The sequence below is a fragment of the Apteryx mantelli genome, chromosome 5, assembly GCF_036417845.1.
Source record: "Apteryx mantelli isolate bAptMan1 chromosome 5, bAptMan1.hap1, whole genome shotgun sequence".
Classification (NCBI taxonomy): Eukaryota; Metazoa; Chordata; class Aves; order Apterygiformes; family Apterygidae; genus Apteryx; species Apteryx mantelli.
Window position 1 is genome coordinate 32,693,810 of NC_089982.1, and position 18,164 is coordinate 32,711,973.

Genomic DNA, 18,164 nt, shown 5'->3' on the forward strand with positions numbered 1-18,164 from the left:
AAATCTAAGACATAAAAGAACACGTGAATCCACAGAGGCACAAAAGGCTGTTTTTGTTCTCCCTGTGGTTTCACACAGGTAAGAGGCAAGCAGAGCTGGCTGGCTGTGTTTTTAACTTTTTCAAGAACTAAAAATGGTCATAATTTTGCGCTCCAGTTTTAAAAAGTTGTTTTTTTTCCAAGGCTGATCTTTGTTACAGTCCTGAAAAGCTGTGCAATTCTCCCACCTGTTTTTTCTTCCTTATTACTCAATCTTTCTCTCTCCTATACACACATCCTGCTTGCACGCGGAAGCTGCTGGGAGCATGGCTGGTGATTTAGTTTTGCTCGCTGCTGTATCTCTTCTTTCTGCCTTCCAGCAATGTAAGATCTGTGGGATTGTGCAGCTGGGGCTTGGGGAGGTTTCCACTGATTCTGAAGTACTGGAATTATCTTATGCTAAACTAGCTGTTATGTAACTTTAATTTCTGAGAACTCCTAAGGTTTTTCTCACTGGAACATTATTTACCCTCTCTGTAGTCTGAAAGGGCGTTGGCACAGTGGGACAGATTACTTTTCCCTGTGGGAGAAACTAATTTGTTTTCAATTTCTATTTTGTTTACTGACTTTTTAGAACCGTACTATTGTGAGAGCTTGTAACTAGCTGTAAAGTTACCCAAAAGCCATGTTCTGTCTTGGTTTTGATTCTTATTTAGGCACCTGAATATTAGGCAACTGAAAACATCAAAAGTGAGAGTAAATTTGTCAAATCAAATACATGAATGCTGGACTGAAAGTGCTGTAAAAATTATTCCCCCCAATAGATTGCATAGTATTAAGTATCTGAAAGGAAAAAAGAAAGAAAACCTATAGAGCAGGCAGCAATAATATGAGCACATTCCATAATATGTTCTTATCACTAGATTTCCTTAAAACTCTAAACAGATTTATTTTATCCCCTACAGATATGTTGTTGAGAATCAAGGACATATATTTTTCCCATTTTATCAGGCTAGATGACTAGGGAAAGATGCGGGCAAGTTTGAGACACTGTTTTTTCTGTGTATCAGTCTAAATCTCTTGTAGCATTTTTAATGCTTGCCATTATTTTCTTTGAGATATGTTGATTCATATAGTTGTGTTTACACCAGAAAACAGGATACATCTTGAAGGCAATTTTGCTAAGTTAGCATGAGATTAAGAGTGAGTTAAAGATAATTGCTTTGTCCTTATTTCAGATACCTGCAGCACTGCCAGCTTACTTAATGTGGTGTGATTGTTTGTTTGTTCTTAAAACCCCAGCTGCTGAAATAATGTTGCTACCTGGCAGAAGAAAAGCTTGAGAATGTGACCCCTCCAGGCTAAAAAAAAAAAGCCTAACACAACATACAGCAAATAAAAAGTGCCTAAAATTTAATTTTCTAAATTGCATGTCTTTGGAGGGATGGAGTATGTAACTGGAATGTCCGAGGTTACCTGTATCATGCTCTGTTTTTATATCTTCAGATCAGCTACAATGAGCCTATCACACAGAACATTTCTATCTGGTGACAATATTTACCATCAACTTCCGTAAAAGTTCAGCTAGCCCATTTTGATTTTTAATGGAGTAGAAGTGTGAAGGTTTTTGGTTTTGTTTTTTTTGTTTTTAATCTAGAAAGCTAGTACAGTCTGAAAATTCAAGGAATCATATAGATATTGACACTGGAAAGGGAGGGGGAAATACCTAGGTTTTTCCTTGTGTTGGTTCATCCATATTAGTTAATCTTAGTTAAAATTACAGAAAAGACAAGATAGCCCAGGTTTTAACTTACACTAGCAGTCTGCCATGAAGCCCAAAGAGAAACCTTGGTAAGAATCTGATCTCCTAATCTGATTTAAATCATCACAGCTTGTTTACTTTCAGCACTCTTTCTAGCTTGGGTAAACCAACACAGGTGATTAACCAATGTGAGTACAAAACACCTTTTTCACTGAATGTTGCAAAACTGGTACTATAAGCAAGAGTTATAACCAGTTCAGGTAAGGGAAGCAGGCCGGAGTGTGACTGATTGCTGTGAGCAAAATACACACAACATGCAAAGCACTTACAGTGCTCTGTTTACTCTTCTGTTTATTCTGCTGAGCCTCTGGTCCTGAGGCAGGAAAGTGCTAATGTGTGATACGACCTCCCTGAAGCAGTGCTGGAGGTCAGGTTTCACTTAACAATCATCAGAGGTACAGAAAGACAAGATTTAGACACTCAGAATTGTGAGTTATTCAAAGAATCAGGTCAGTTAAAGATTACGCTGTGTAAGAAATGCTCTAGGGTAGAAAGAAAGAGCAGAAACAATGCAAAAAGTAGTTTCCAATCATGAATCCAGTTTTAAGCAGCAAAGATTTGCTTGAGAGATTAGCATGTTCTGTAGATTTATGGGAAACCAGGGGAATCCAGTAAATGAACAGCATGAATTCCTAGTCAGTGATATAGGACAGAATCCAGCAGAGAGGACACCGGTACTTCTGCATTTTGAAGCATCTCTCTGAACTTGCGCCTTTTTAAATCACTCTTAATAATTCCTGGATCCAATAAGAAATTATTAAAAAGCATTTGATTTTTTTAAAAAAGGCTGTTAGGCAAAGTCATGCAAATTAACATGCACTATCACACATTTTGATACAAATATCACCTTCTCTATAGGCTTTTTAACACATACAGTGTTTGAGAGTTAATGTTACTTGAAAGCCTGCTTTGTCCTGTATTTTCAAAGTAAAGGTATTAACTCAGTAACCATAAATGCCACCTGAAAATGAAAGCAAAAAAAGCAAACAAAGGCAAGTCAAGCATACTTTGTAACTACCTAAGTCATGTAATTTAGCCTACAAGAACTGAACAACTTGTTACAGAGTGGGGCTGGATACAGAAAAGGCTATGAAAATCCCTCCACACTCCTGCTGCAATGCTTTCTAGAGTCCTCACTACAGCACCTCCAGTGGGTGGGGCAGAAGCGCTCTCCCATTGCTTTATTATTTACTTTAGTCCTTGTTAAACCATAATCACAAAACTTAAATTTGGACTTATATCACTGCTTTCTATTCACCACAAAGGAACTAGAAGTCAAGTCCTATACAGTTAACAGAAAATATAGTAATTATTCCTCTACTCAGCTCTTTGCAAGTCCCCGGTTGGCACCTGTCTTGGTCTGCACGCCAGGCTCACCTTTTCTTTTAAGGTGACAGACATGTTTCTAGTTCTCCCATTACACAGTGCCCTGGCTGGGGTTTTAGTGGCATATAAAAGCCCACTCATCCCTAACTCAAGCGAAGTTCTCATTGATCACAGTAGAAAGCTACTTAAGAGGTGGATTTTACAATGATTGGCCTTACTATCAGCATAGCCTCATTACAGATCTCTATTTCTGCATATGGTTAGCCAGACTGTCCCACTTGCAAATCTCTGCCCCTCAAACTAGAACCGTGCCGACCTAGCAGTACCAAGGCCAAAGTGCATTACAGCTGAGGCCGGAGCTATACCATTGGTTAGTTGTACTGAACAAACTGAAACACAATCTGGCCCATACAATGCCCTTATCTTCTTACTTCCCCCAGTAAGTTTATTTTGCCTGGCATACGTTCAAGGCTGTTTCAGCTAGTTCAGATGTGATGAGCTGCCTCAACTTCCCTTAGTTGCTCAGTAGAAAAATCCTAGTCCCAGACTGGTGGTAAGCATCATATGGCTCTGGGAAGCCAGAAAAGCAGTTATCCATTGCTGGCTGGAAATGCTATTGCCATGAAATGCTAAGGCTTGCCTAACACTTCTGGCTGATAAGCCAGGCAGGATTTGCCAGCATGTAGCACTCGTCACAAAAAAAGGGTAATTACGTGGGTGGCAGAGGTCAAAAAGCAACTGTTCAGTTACATTTCCCAGGAAAATACTTCTCAAAAAGCATTCTTGTGCTTCCATGAGTTTCAGTCTCCCTAAAGCATGTTCCCTAAACCCTCCCTACTGCCATTCTTCCCCTCTGAAAATGCTGCAAGGTGTCAAATAATGGATGAATCACCAGGCACAACAAGAGATGTGTGGGTGGGAGTGGAGGAGGTCTTGCTGGATGCAAATACAATGAAAGGTCCTGTAAACCTGCCTTACAGTGAGATATCTGAGATGCTCTGACTAGTCTCTGGAGGGAAAGGTTAAGAGGTCACCTGAACACAGCATGTAATTACCTATATGGAGAGAAGACAGATGGGAAAATGCCTTTTTGGGAAAAGGCTTGGCCACAAGGCTGAGACATGAAAGGTGCACAGGGCAGCACCACTAATATCTCTAGCTGTGTTTTAAAGCCACTGCTCTCTGAAGGGAGGACAGAAGCTATGCTCTGAGCACACCCATTAGAGTAGCTTTTTCAGCAAACTCAGATGGGTGCCTAGTTTCTGGATCTGGACAAATTTCAGGTAAAAGGTAGATAGTGAGCTTCTCCCACAGGGTGGTTACAACACGGCCAGAAAAAGAACTCCAGGTACCCCGAGAGTTTTAAGGTCAAACAGGGAGATGCCCAGTAGATCTGCTGCCTACTGAAAATTGCTATCCAAAGATTAAGCAACTTTCTAGCCTTTTGTCCTTGTGAGCCTCTGCTAGACTTTTAAAGGCAGACTTCTGCAATGAGGATACCAATAAAAATGAGGCACACATATGCATATCAGAAGAGATCCTAGAAATAAAGGTCAGAAGTGAATAGATATTTCTTTTCTTTTTTTTTTTGCAGCTGACATTTAGTCACTTTGCAGTAGGTAATCTATGCTGTTCACAGCACTACATTAGACCTAAAAAATGCTTTGCAAGACAGGTTAAGTATTATCAGCTCCATCAGTGGAAGCAGAAACAGCCTGCGCTCTCCAACAGATCAGCTCTCCAGCAGGTGAGGTGGAGAGCAGGGAACAGACTATGGACTCCCCAGTTGCAGCTCTCTCTGCTCTTTCCAACATACAGAATTTTGACAGTCCAAGATGGTCAAAACAGATGGAAGAGCATGCACTATAAGACATTGCTAAATACATTTTAAAAGGTGGCTACCAGATTTTTGCTTCCAGAGCATGTAACAACATCCCATACTCCAAAGTTTCACAGTTGTTAGTATCACTAAAATAAAATGATCACACACTATTTAAACAAGTAAGGTGGGTGACCTCCATCAAGGCAATTTGGTTACTGTGATACTACTAACACAGCATATGCTTTTGTAGTGTAACTGGACTGCTCCTAGGCTGCGCAGTTCTACAATTTAGACAAAGCAAAAGGATATTTAAGGTATAGCTAATTTCAGCAAATGCTAACAGAGAATGCATATATTTCTGAAAAACTATTTTTTCTCCTTCCTCATAAGTAAGTCGTGTTTGAAGTTGACTTGAATTTTTGAAGGGGAAAATCTAGTTTATCTAATACTGTTCTCTTTCCACCATATGAAATGCAAAGAACAATGATTTCAATTTAAAAATGATTGATGTTGTAAATGACTGACATGTTAAGGACTCAACTGAGTTGCTGGGGGGTTTTTTTTGTTTGTTTGTTTTTAGAAAAATTGTGTAATACATGAGCCTTTATTTTTGCTTACAGGCCATTTTGCTTGGCTGGTGGGAAAATCAAGAATGAAGCACAAGGTCATGCCCCCAGCTGTCACTGGAGCTCCAGAATTTGACAGAACATTTCGTGCACAGTAAGTTCTGAGATCATTACGATGGTGGCAATGAATAACATCTTTATTCGCCTAATTCATTGGCACTAGAGAATTCCAAGGTAAAATGAGCTTTAAAAAAATTGTATTTATCTTCTGCTCTACGTTATGACACTACATCTTAGCTACTGGTGAAATATCATCTGCACATATCTCTATGGAATTACACTTGCCACAACTCTGCTCTTACATGAAATGGTTGTGATCCACGGCTAATCACCGCCATTTGTGGAGCCATTGACTTGATTTGAGAAAGTAATTGCACTGAGTGGTGTACACGTATTGCAATGGTTTCTTACATTTACGATACTTTTCAAATCTTGATTTTAGAAGGCTTACATTCAAATTCGTAATGTGTATCTACAAATTACATATGAAAATCTATGCACTTTTTCCTCTGTTGAATATAACAACAGGCTCAATATTAATTAAGAATTTTCAGCATCAAGAATCTTTTTCCCAGCCTTCCAGGATTTCTAACTTTTCTACAGCTTTTTTAAAAAGAAGATTCAGTTCAGAAGATAAGCAAAAACCTTATCTTAAAGACACTACCTTTTCTTTGCATCCTTTGCTCAAGAAATGAAAAATAATGCAGTTACAGACACAGATCACTTTTCAAATGGTTCAGCTATTCTTTTAATGATAATGGGATAAGTTTAGCCCATTTAAACCAGTCATTGTTCAAATTCTGATTCTTGGACTGTACCCAGCACAAAACAGTTAGAAGACAAGAGCACAGAAAACCTCAGTATCCCAGGGGATTATTGTGGGATAGCTTGTCTAAAAACACGGTGTTTTCCTAAAGGGCTTCAGCTAGTGATTAGCTAATGCCCCTAAACATAAGTATTTATATTTAACACGGTATTGTTTAAAACAATTCCATCTCCTATAACCATAGTTCTATTGGATAACAAAAAAATTAGACACAGAATATATTAGATAATATATCAGACAACAGCATATATTAGATATAGAAGGTTGCCTAATTTGTTAAAGAGAAATTCATTCTGAATGACAACCAAGAAAAGATATCCCAACAAAATATTGGTTTGAAAACTGATGATGTTCACAAATAAAGATACTGTCTTAACCAGATCTATCATGTACTACTTATGCCTAATAGCACTTCATAGAGGCCTCGGCCTCAGCAGAGCAATCCAAACTGCCTATGCTTCCTCTTGCAGTTTGGGGAATGCTGACCCACAAAACTTGCAGGCAGAATATGGAGATGAGTGATTAGCATTACATCCAGGGATGTGTTGGAATTCCTGTCTCTCTCTGCTACACAAGCACTTGATTTGGGGTTATCTGTTAAGCACTTCCATGTAATTGAGATCCAGATTCTTGTCTAAGTTTAAATACCACAAAAATGTTTGAAATAGTTAATGTTCATATTTGAAATTACAAAGAATGGGTTTTTAAGAGTGCCTAATGCTGGTGTGACTGTGCTCCCACTAGATTCTACGGCATTAACTTTAGAGGGAACAAAATTAGGCCAAAGCTGACTGTCCTTGAAAAATCCCACCCACAATTCCTTTTCTTTCCACAATAATGTTCTTTTGAATTTATTCTGCAGACAAAACTGTGCAGAGTTTTATCCAATATTTCTGACTGCCCTCTGGATTGCAGGATCATTTTTTAATCAAGGTAAACACTTTTTATTTTGGAATGAAAAGTTGTTTTTGTTTTTTTTAAATATACTTTGGTTGTATCAGGTGGTCAGTTACTGTAGACATCTGCTTTTCTTTAACTTCATTACCTGTATATCACTGAGTACTCCTTTTGGAGGGCTATACTGAATTCCTGCATAGTCATGGCATTTCACATAGCCCCACTAGCTTTTACTTTTCTTTGCAAATCATGGAACATACCCTATTTTTCATTTATTCAGTGGATTTCCAGGGTGAGTCATTCAGAAAAGCAGCTCCCAGATGTTTCCCACTAACAATTATTTACACATTATGGGACAATTCCCACAGGACATCAAGCACAGCTACTGTCCCTGGGGAGGAAGCAGCCTGAGGAGGCTCCAGTTGGAGCAGTCATCCCTGTAGCTGGACCCCCGGCTGAAGGAGACAGAGTTCAAGTCAGCAAATCTTTGGGATTTTATATACCAGATGAGTGACACCACCACTGGGCTACAACTCATTCGTTTGTTTTGGGGTTTAGCACAAGCTAGTATTGAGAGTTCAAGCTCAGCCAAAACAGCAGCATCTCCACATATAGATAGTTACTATAATTCAGGTATGCAGGGAAGGCTTGGGAAAACCATTGTGTTTTCTTAAGCACCTAAGCAGGCCATTTTTGGCCAACTGTCCTGAGAACTCAGATACTACTGTGCTTTCTAACCTCTCACTCTGTTGGATTTTCCGAGGCAGATCCACAGAGTCTCCTAACAGTGATGGAGTGGACTTTTGTAGAGCTAACATTTGTGACACAGTCTAACCTTCACTTTTTCCCTTATTAACCCTTCCCCAAGTCATGTTTTGGAAGCACGGAGCCTGTGTGTCTGGAGAAAGGAAAATTAGTTCATACTTCGCTAAACTTCTCCTTCCTGAAAAACTAGTTTTCCTCTCCATTTTCTGTTTGCTCCAAAACAGTCATTCTGTTTTGGGGCTCTCTTATAAATAGATTCCCATCTCCACTGCACCAATGTAACTGCAGAGTTAACACCACTTCAGTCCACAAATTGGATAAGGAATAGTACATGTGCTCACAGACAGACACTTGAATCAAGCAAAATCACATTCACTAACAGCAACACAGATATGCACTGTCACATGGAAGAAAAGAAGGATTATGTTAACCTCCCCTGTAAGTCATTTTTTCAGCTAAGCATCTCCCATAGGTACACTTACTAGAGTTAAGCCAGAACAGAGTAGAAGTCATGCTCTATAATACTTACTTACATGGTCTGAAAGAAAAAAAAAAAAATTAACTGGTAATGCTTAGCCCTGGATAATACAACTGACCTTACACTCCCTGCTCCATCTATCAAATGGAGGTAACTTTATGCTCTTCCCACAGGGAGGTCAGAAAGCTAACATTCAGTACAGCTTTCTCTCATGTCCTTGGATAAAAGCAGCTATATAAATGCAAAGGGGTTATTAACAACATAAATAAGATTTTCTCTCCAAAACAAACACTTTCCTTTAACATGAACTGCCATAACAATATAAAATGGCAGTGCTCCAACCACCATCCTGTCTGTGGGATAACCAAACTGTGGGGACTACAGACTGCTGTGAGTTTTTGAGATCTCCTGGTTAGGGAATGCTTTTAGATTATTTTTGGACAGGCCTATGCCCACCCCTACCAGTAAATACATACCAAGAGCATTCTGTAGTGAATGTTTAAGAAAAAAAAATGTGTGTGTGTGTGTGTGTGTGTGTGTGTATTTCTTTCGCAATATTACTTCCCAGAGTATGGATAGCTATGAAAACACCCAGTGTTACATAACTAGAAAACATAACTGAAGTGACTAACTGCGTACGATCCTCATTGTTATGTTTTCTAACTGTTTTTTCCTTTTTTTCCCCTACTAATCTTTTCTTTCCTAGAATTAGCTTCCTTTCTGGGTCTGATGTACATGTTTGCCCGCTACAAGTACTTCCACGGTTATGTAGCATCTATAAAAGGAAGGTAAGGAGTTACCATCTGCATGCAGGTTGAAAGCTCCAGGCTGTGGTCTGAAGCTGGGCTTAGAGCCAAGGACTGGCAGTGAAAAGTGACTATAATTGAATGCAACATGTGTAAAGTGTCAGCAAGAGGTCTGAAACAAAAACCCTCAGGGAGGCAGGCTGGCTGTTACAGTAGAAGCCTAGGTTAAGATTTGCATGTGCTACAGGTCATGAGAGACAAAAGGTTTGATGCTCTCCATGTAACACCTCGTGGGTGCCTGCTTTTTACTGAACAGCATATCAGCAGCCAGACTCAAAGGGGATTGAAAGCAGAAGCACAGTTTTGCAGTTCAGGATTACTGTATGACGGGAGACTGCTGAGACACAGCATACACAGTACCTGCTCGCCTGCTATTCTCATTTTTCCTCAGTTTGTCAAATTAACACACTTATTCTAGCCATACAAAACACATTAAAAGAAGCAAGCAAATCTGGCCTTGTAGGCAGATGAACTTTCACCAAACAGATAAGAAAACACAGCTTCGGATAAGCGTAAGTTAATGAATGTTAAGTGCACAGCATCTGGTAACATGAATTCTGCTTCAAAAAACATCAACATCAGCAAAATACCCCTCCACCGCATGAGTGTACACTCAAACACATAATTTATTTCTTGCCTCACTGAAGCCACTCTATTATCTTATGGGCCCTAACCTAAGGCTCCTCTTCCAACACACAAATCAGTCATAAAAAGAAAGTAGCATGATATATGCCAGTCATAAAAATAAAAGGCTTGGGAATCCACCTTTCTGGAGAAATATATGAAACAATCAGACTATAAACAGCACTTTTTTTGTGTGTAGTGAATAATCCTGCAGCAGCAACAGGCTGGACTACAAAGCTATTTTCCATAGCTTTTATACTGAGGTTATCATTCTTCTTCTTCACTAGAGTCTCCACCAATCCTTCATCCTGTTTTGAAGAGCTGTTGCTTAAGAGAAGGGCAAGGCCAAGTTTTCCACAGCAAATATATGGGGATAATTTTATATCTCCCAGTCAGAGATGCAATAGTTCAAATGATGCCATGAATACCAACCAGAAAATCAGTAACTATTAAGTAAGTCTGGGTAGCAAGACCTTCTAAAATAAAGGGGCAGATAAAATATAATGGACTTTTCTCTAATAAGCAAACTAAAGAGTCTTTTGCTCCCCCCCCCCAAAAAAAATTCTTTCTTATGCTTTATTTTATACTTATTTTCTTAGACTAATAGCTTCAGCCTCTTAAGGAAGCCTAAGAACAGTGGCTGGCTTCATTATTAGACAGAGCTTTACATTCTCGTGAAACTCTTAATTTCTTTGCATGGGTGCTGCAAGTCAGCCTGGCACCCTAGGAAATGGATGCGCTCATAAGGCCTGCTTCTGTGTGCCTTGCTCATGCCATCCCTCAGCAGGCTTTTCAGCTAATGACGGATCGGTACAAGTTGGGCATGCAGAACTAGGCTCCAAAACATACAACATACCTCAAGCAGGCCCTGCAGCAAGAAGCTAATTAGTCTTCACATTAACTCTCAATTCTAATCACAGACTACAGCAGTGGTAGTTATACAGAGAAACTTGCTCACCTGGTCCACATGAGCATGCTGATGCACACACTACCACACTTGAATAAATGAATTCCACTTCAGGTTTGCCAGGGCTGGATTTCTTAAGAATGCAATACGTACACACACCTTCTACTTGGTTTCTGTTCTGGAGGGGCCTTTACAAGTGACTTATATGCTTTACCCTTCTAACTGGCTCTGATCAGTGTTCACAAGGCTAAACTAAGGCTTTTCAGGCTTTCCTGAAAGTGAGGAAATTCACCATTTTCAAATCTGTGTTTAGATGTGATATATACAGAAGAGCTGTACCAAGTTTTAGGCACCAGTGAGATTCTCAGACTCCCCGTCCACACTGTTGTGCCCGAGCATGTAGTCACTTAAGCTTCTGTGGACAGTGAACCTTGCTATAGTGAACCTTTTTTGATTCTACATAGCTCTTCTTAACTGGTGCGGACAAGCAGTGTCATGGTAAATACACTATACCCAACCTGTAACAGTATTTTTCTCTTTTCCTCCTCTAGGTTAACAGGTTTTTATTTGAATTTGATAGTTCTGGCCTGCTTGATAACCCTGGGTGCAGCTGGGATTGTTAACAGCCTTCTGGATGAATACCTGGACTTCAGCATTGGGAAGAAATTACGTAAATTGTTTTGAAGATTCTTTTTCTTTTTAAAAAATAAATAATGCAGATGTTTTCCCTGGACATCAAAGAGATAAACTGTGTCTGGCTAACACATCAGAATTCTTTCCTAAAACCCACTGCAATGCAAAATGCATGCTTCTCCTGAGCTTTGTCTGCACTTTCTCCTTTCCCGGTGCTCTTGCAAAGGAGTCTGTCAGACAGAATGCTGTGTCATGTCTGCATTTTCAATTAATGTTCTGGTTTCACATACGGTACTGTAAACCCTAAACAAATTACATAAAACTAAAATCATTAATTCACCAAGTAACCTAGCTGCAACTCACACTTTAAGTAACAGCCCATCTTACCCAATGTCCTTCGGCTTTGCCAATGCCTCCATAGTCTTCCTTCACTCCTCTTCATTTTCTCAAGCAGTGTCCTCTATTCTACACAAATGTAAAAATATGCTTTGTTGCACTATGCTGTTGAAAGGTCCCAATTTTGCAAGTATATCCAATCCCACTTCAGGAGGGTGTTTAAGCATACACTGAAACACTGCTTTCTTCAGGAAAACATTTAAAGCCATACTTGACCTTACACTTCTGAGAAGGCCTTTTGATTTTATACACATGCTTACAGTTCAACACATGCTCAAACACTTTTCTCGTAGAAGTGGGGCCCTCCTGCAGGCAGATCCCAGTTCTCACACTAAGCCTCTCGAAGACGAGCTACATCCACAATGCAGCACTTGCGAGATGGAGACCCGGCCCGGACAAAGAGAAGGCACAGATGCTCGTCAAACAATCAGGTCTACTTCATTGTCTCCCAAAGAAGGCACAGATGGCTGGGGTGTGGGAGAGACTAGACAAACGCCCCAGCACGACCAAAGCTCTGGGAATCATAAAATTACAACAAAAAGCAGACTGACTATGAAAAGAGTTTTCTGCTAAAAGGAGGGAAAAGTCATGGCTTAGCACCATGAGCTCAAAGCGTGCCAAGGCTGAATTTAAACCGTGTAGAAGAAAAGAGAAGCAAGGCCATGCCTGACTATTTTGGGCAGCTCCTGATAATTCAAGCTATTTAGGCAACGTTAAATATATCAATGCAAGCTAGAGTCAGCAGGCTGAAGCTTTCTCTGCCATGTCTCTGAAGACAGGATACGGCCAAAGATGTTGCACACGTTTATAGCGCTGTTCATTCAGGTCTACATAATGAACACATGGTTTGCTTAAAAGTCTACTGGGGTTGATAAGCTGAGCACAACACAGAGTGCTGAATCAAGTTCACAATAATCTTTTACATGAAATAAGTGAGCGTATTACATGTGCAGATTTTAGTGCTTTAGAATCACTGTAATGTGATTAAAGGTCATAATTTAGAACTTGCAGGTGGCAAAGGCTGAAACGGCATTTGAAACTATAAAACAAAACAAGTGCATAGGTGAAAGACTTGCGGTCAGTAATGGCTGCTGAGGGGAAAAGGACAGGTGATGATGACAAACGGGTTGCAGCTGACACAGGTGTGGAAAGGGCAATTCTCTGGCAGTATGGCTCCAGGGAGAAAGCGAAACAGGGCCAGATTAACATCCACAGAAATCACTGGGAATTCTTCCACAAACTTTTCTTCCTTGGGCTGAAAGACAGAAAATCCACCTACTCACATGCCAGTGACACCCTGAGACAGTCACAAGCAGCAGGAGGTGCTGCCACGAGAAGAATAAACAAGACAAAGGTCCAAATTACATTACAGGCTTGAAATACTTATTAGAGGGGGTCCAAAGATAGCTAGTTGTGTTCAAATATGTCTTTGCTTCTAAAATTATTCCATTCCAAGCTTACCCTAGCATATCTATAGAGAACTTTCCTTCCCCAAGGACCTAACCTACTCCACCAAAAGGAATAAACTGCTGTCACACAGGCCAGTTTCACATGCCAAAAAAAGTGCGGGTGTGAGGCAGTAATGTCTCATCTAGTAGCACTAAGCCACAGTGCTAAGGGATAAACATGAAACAAAACTTTTAGGATCTGTACCAGCTCATGACAGGGCAGAAGTGGGCCTAAAGTTGAGGATGCTGCTTGTCTTCTGAATGTGTCACTGCTTTTTTCCCCAGTGAGCCAGGACAGAATGTCTAAGATCCAAAACTCTGTTAAAGACTGACTCACCTATAATTAAAACCAAAACACACCTATAACTGACACATGCTGTCAGTGTCAGCAAGAGTATATAGTTTAGTTCTAGTGAGAACCCCACCTTTTCCTGCCTGCTTCCTGCTGATCAAGAAGTTAGTACGAGGCTGCACATTCAACATACATTACAAGTCTGCCAGTCACAACCAGAACTGAAAATGGTCCCTGCCACATTTTCAAAGCCAACGTATACCTAGGAGCCTCATGCTGAAAGCACCTTTCCCCAGCAAGCTCTCTGCCAGCACATGCTGAGGAGTAACTCTGGCAAGTCCCGTTGATCTGGGTGGCTCTACTTCTTTGTGCCCTGTATCTACATCTAAAATGGTAAAGGACTTACATTAAGGAGAGAAGGGGACCTCACCTTAAAGGTTGCACTTGAAGCTGAGCCTCACTGACTTCCTAAACTGCTGGTCTTCCACAAGCTGTGTGAACAGAGGTCCAATGTCCGATCCTCCTGACTCCCAGTAGGCTGCAAACATGGAGATGCTGGTGTTGAGCCTTGAAGGCTACATGGCATGTTTAAATCTAAACAAGGTCATATAAATACAAGTCCATATGTGTTTTCCATGGATTTCTGACAACAGAATTCTCACACTGGATCAGTAGCAGGTGATAGTAGCAGGCTGAGGAACCTTCACCTCTTCCCCAGTTTCCCCAGCTCTTTCCAACTTGCATGTCTAACCCCACATCTCTTTCCTCCACTGCACCTTATTCCTCCAGATTGCAGCCACAGGACTCCTACATCCTGGGTTCTTCATCTCATATCTTCCCCTGAGAGCACTTCCTTGCTCACTGCTCAGCACATTGTGCAGCAAAGGTAAAAACTGGGAGACACTGCCTCTAATGGGAACAAATTATTAAGGGCCAGCTCCCCCATGGAAACTGCATAAGTGCAAATTTTACCTCAGAACACATGAAGTTTTGATAGCTTACCTTACTCATAGAAAGGGGTAAAATGACCTCAAATAACAGCACACACCTGAGTAAGTACTTACCACACAGGAGCTAATCACGGTAACCTGTAACTCTACCGCCTGCATATGGTAACCACTTAGGTGCCCCTAGGGGGCGGCTAACGGGAACTCAAGGGATCTGCCAGGCGCTGAACAAATGCTGGGGCAAGCAGGCAGCGGGAGAGGGGAGGCTTTGTAGCAGCTACGCCCTGCCTCTGCCTGCCTGCCTGCCTCTGCCTGCCTGCCTTCCACAGGGCCGGGCAACCCCCGGGGACCTCCCTAGGGCCAGCAGGGGAAAGGGGCCGGGGCAGCGCCGGTGCGCAGCAGTAGGGCCCTTCCCAGCGCTACTCACGGCAGGTAAAGCGTCCGAGGAAGTTAAACTGCTTCTGTCACAGAAGACTTCACGCAAAATGGGGTCGCCCCCCCGCCCGCCCCCCCCCCGCGGCGGCGGGCGCGGCCGGCAGCGCGCCCCCAGCCCTCACCGCGACCGTTGCGGTTACCGTTAGCGCTGCCGTTGCGGCGACCGTTGGAAGCGCGCGCCGCGCCGCGGCGGGCGGGGCGGTACGAGAGTGCCGTAAACCAGACTTCGATATGACTCAGATAACCATCTTTTATTTATTTTTTTGTTTTGTTTTTTTTTCTTTTCTTTAAAAGTGGTATGTTAACATCAGGTCTTTTCTACATTTTCAGAGCTCTGTACAGGTCTTAGAAGGAAATAAGCAATGCTTAATGTACAAAGTAAAAACAGAAAACTAGAAAAATCTGAATAAAATGGAGCAAGTTGCTGTCAGGGATACAGTACAAATTAGTAATTAGACGTCATCTGAAGTGCAATACCACTGCAGTAAGGATGAGTTAAGGAATGAAATAAAAATACTCTATTTTAAACAAACAGTATATATATATATATTTATATGTATATATTTTACAGATAGTAGACCCAGTGATATCTGTAGAATTGTAAAAACATATTTACAAATAACTTTTTTTTTAAACATTACATATACATCAGCACCATAGTAAGAAGAAAAAAAAACCCAAACCTATTAAAATCTACCTCTCTAGTACTTGGTCCCAGTAGGGAGTATTTGGAGGAAGCTTTGCAAAGACAACAGAGACTCAGTCCTCACCACTGTTTATTCAGCAAAGTCCGAGTCTCTCTAGCGAAATGGCTGCGCGCTTGCGGCCCGTGGCTCTGGGCCCGCAGGCAGCACCCCTCTGGTCGCTCATCTACCCCTTGCGTTGATGCTAGTCCAAGACCCGCTTGCCCACAGGATGCTCGTGGACTGAAAACTTTGGCCGGTACTCTCTTTTTACAGACTGAGGGCCCAGCCCAGCCCCTACCAAAGAGGCAGGTGGACAGCTTCCTGGCGTCTCCAGCAGGCGCTGGGGTAGGTCCTTGCACTGTATTTTAAAAAGATGTTAGCTAAAAGAGTTTTAACTAAAGCGTTTTAAAAATATTGCGCAGTCCGGGCAAGCTGGATATATAACAGAATTGGTAGCTCGCCTTGACTTGCTAATCCACGTTAAAAATGCAGCTTGTCCTGGCTACACGCTAGCATTTAAAACAGGTACTTCCCCTAGTCTAGATCAGCCCTACAAGGGGTTACTGCACAAAAGGGAACCGTAACAGGGCACCGAGATGGTTCCAGGCCCATTTTATTCCCATTTCTTAATGTGATGTGTACCTGCGCTCCATGGAGAAAGGAAAGGACTTGAAGATGCAAGGTACCAAACCCCTCCGCTCCCATGGATTTCAGTGGCTCAGCACTTCACAATATTGGGCCCAAGGAAAGCAACACACGAAGAGGTAACTGGTAGCTGAATGGTCAGTATTTGTAGTTGTACAGTAGAGACATTTTCGCTACAGAGCACACTTATGGTTCACAGAGACTAGTGTTAGGCCAGAGGTTTCCAAACTAGTTGGACTGTTGACCACTGTTAACATGCTTTATGCACCACTACACACCCTGATCACCAGCTCTCAACTGAAAACACTAACAAGGTGATAGGTTTCTGTGGACAACTTACCTTGGCCTCCGAATGCAGCTTGGGAACCACTGCTTTAGACATTCAGCCGGCATCTCAATATTGTAAAAGACATATCACAACTTTATTACAGTGCTGCTCAGCACAGGTCCACATTTACCCTGGGAAGAGATAGTGGTATGTCTCTATTGCCTAAAAGCTTATCTGGGCAGACCCTGTGATTGTTATAACTAAATCAATTATTCTACCCATTCATGAATGTTCTTTACAGTAGTTCTTCCTTGATTCCTGTTTTTCAAATACTGCAGTGAATTTTATTCCAGCAAACCAGAGAGATCAGACCAAACATCTGCTTAAAACAGAAGATGAGGTTGCGTGTGACAAATGAAGAGCCCAGAAACAGCAGGGTAATAATATTTGCTGATCTTGCACTATTCAAGAGGAGAAGAGAAATCCATTCTGGGGGCCAAACTCTCCCTGTTCATTTGCTCATGCTGATTTTCTTCTCCCCTTCCTGCCCCTTTGTGGTGGCTGTTGCTCACCTGGAAAGAAGTGCAGTGAGCTTACTTTGTTTTACACTGAAGGGTAAGAGGGGAAAAAAAGTGAACTGAAAATACATTGGGGAGGAAGGAGAGATGGGGACCTGCTTAGGATCTATGCTGATGTCTCTGGGTACCTCTTAGCCCTTTAACACTGTTCCTAGCTGCTATTCTCCACCCCCAGGCAGCAGAGACATGCTGAAGTGCTCTGACAGAGAAGCACTATTGCAAGTCCCAAGGGGACTAAATAGCTCATTAAGTTAACTCACCCACCTAAGCATGTCCAGTAACAGTCCTGTAATCAGACTGTCCTTCTCACTGTACTGCCAAATTTATGTTCTGCTACATCTTTATTGGATTTTTATCACTCTGCAGTGAAAATGGTGACCTGTCTGTGACTGTTTAGGTTTGTCACATGTGTGCTGCACATTCCCATGTGACATCCCAGGGCAGGCCTTGTGGGCCTGACTATGGCTCACCTGAGGCCTGCTTACACCCAGGGTTAAGCCTGTTTCTGATCAGGACATGTGCAATCACCTGCAGACTTCTTTAGGGTTTGCTCCCAGGTTTTTTCATCCAGTGCCCTGAAAGTTACAGTGTTTATAGTAAAATGAGGTGGGAGATACTGGGACCACCTCATACCACTGTGCAAGGGGAAACAACGACTTTACCCAACCAGAGACATCAGTTGGCTTTTCCAGCTTCCCCGTCCTGCTCCACACACACGCAGTGGATGCTGCTGTGCAATGGAGATTACTTGGTGGAAGTCTTGTGATGCTGATGTTTTCAGCATCACCTGAATCTTCCAAAATTGGCTACAGATCAGCTCAGTTTGCACGATTAAGAATAAAAGAAAACAAACAAAATAACCCCAAACCAACTCAAACAAAAAGACAACAATCCAGGGATGGAGAAAATATCCAACTTTCTCTTAAAAAAAAAAAAAATCACAACAACCAAAGCTCCAG

At 41.6% G+C, this 18,164-nt stretch overlaps 1 protein-coding gene across 2 annotated transcripts; it reads left to right on the forward strand.

Annotated features, from left to right (window-relative positions):
- Positions 1-274: 274 nt before the first annotated feature.
- Positions 275-11,640, forward strand: MGST2 (microsomal glutathione S-transferase 2). Of its 2 annotated transcripts, XM_013951624.1 has the most exons (6): positions 275-362; positions 5,569-5,668; positions 7,263-7,333; positions 9,247-9,328; positions 10,258-10,423; positions 11,429-11,504. In XM_013951624.1, the coding sequence occupies exons 1-5, from the start codon at positions 305-307 to the stop codon at positions 10,421-10,423; spliced, it is 477 nt and encodes a 158-aa protein (XP_013807078.1). In that variant the 5' UTR covers positions 275-304; the 3' UTR covers positions 11,429-11,504. The 2 variants fall into 2 exon arrangements, with proteins under 2 accessions (XP_013807078.1, XP_013807079.1); XM_013951625.2 differs by lacking the exon at positions 10,258-10,423 and having other exon boundaries at positions 11,429-11,640.
- The last annotated feature ends 6,524 nt before the right edge of the window (positions 11,641-18,164 follow it).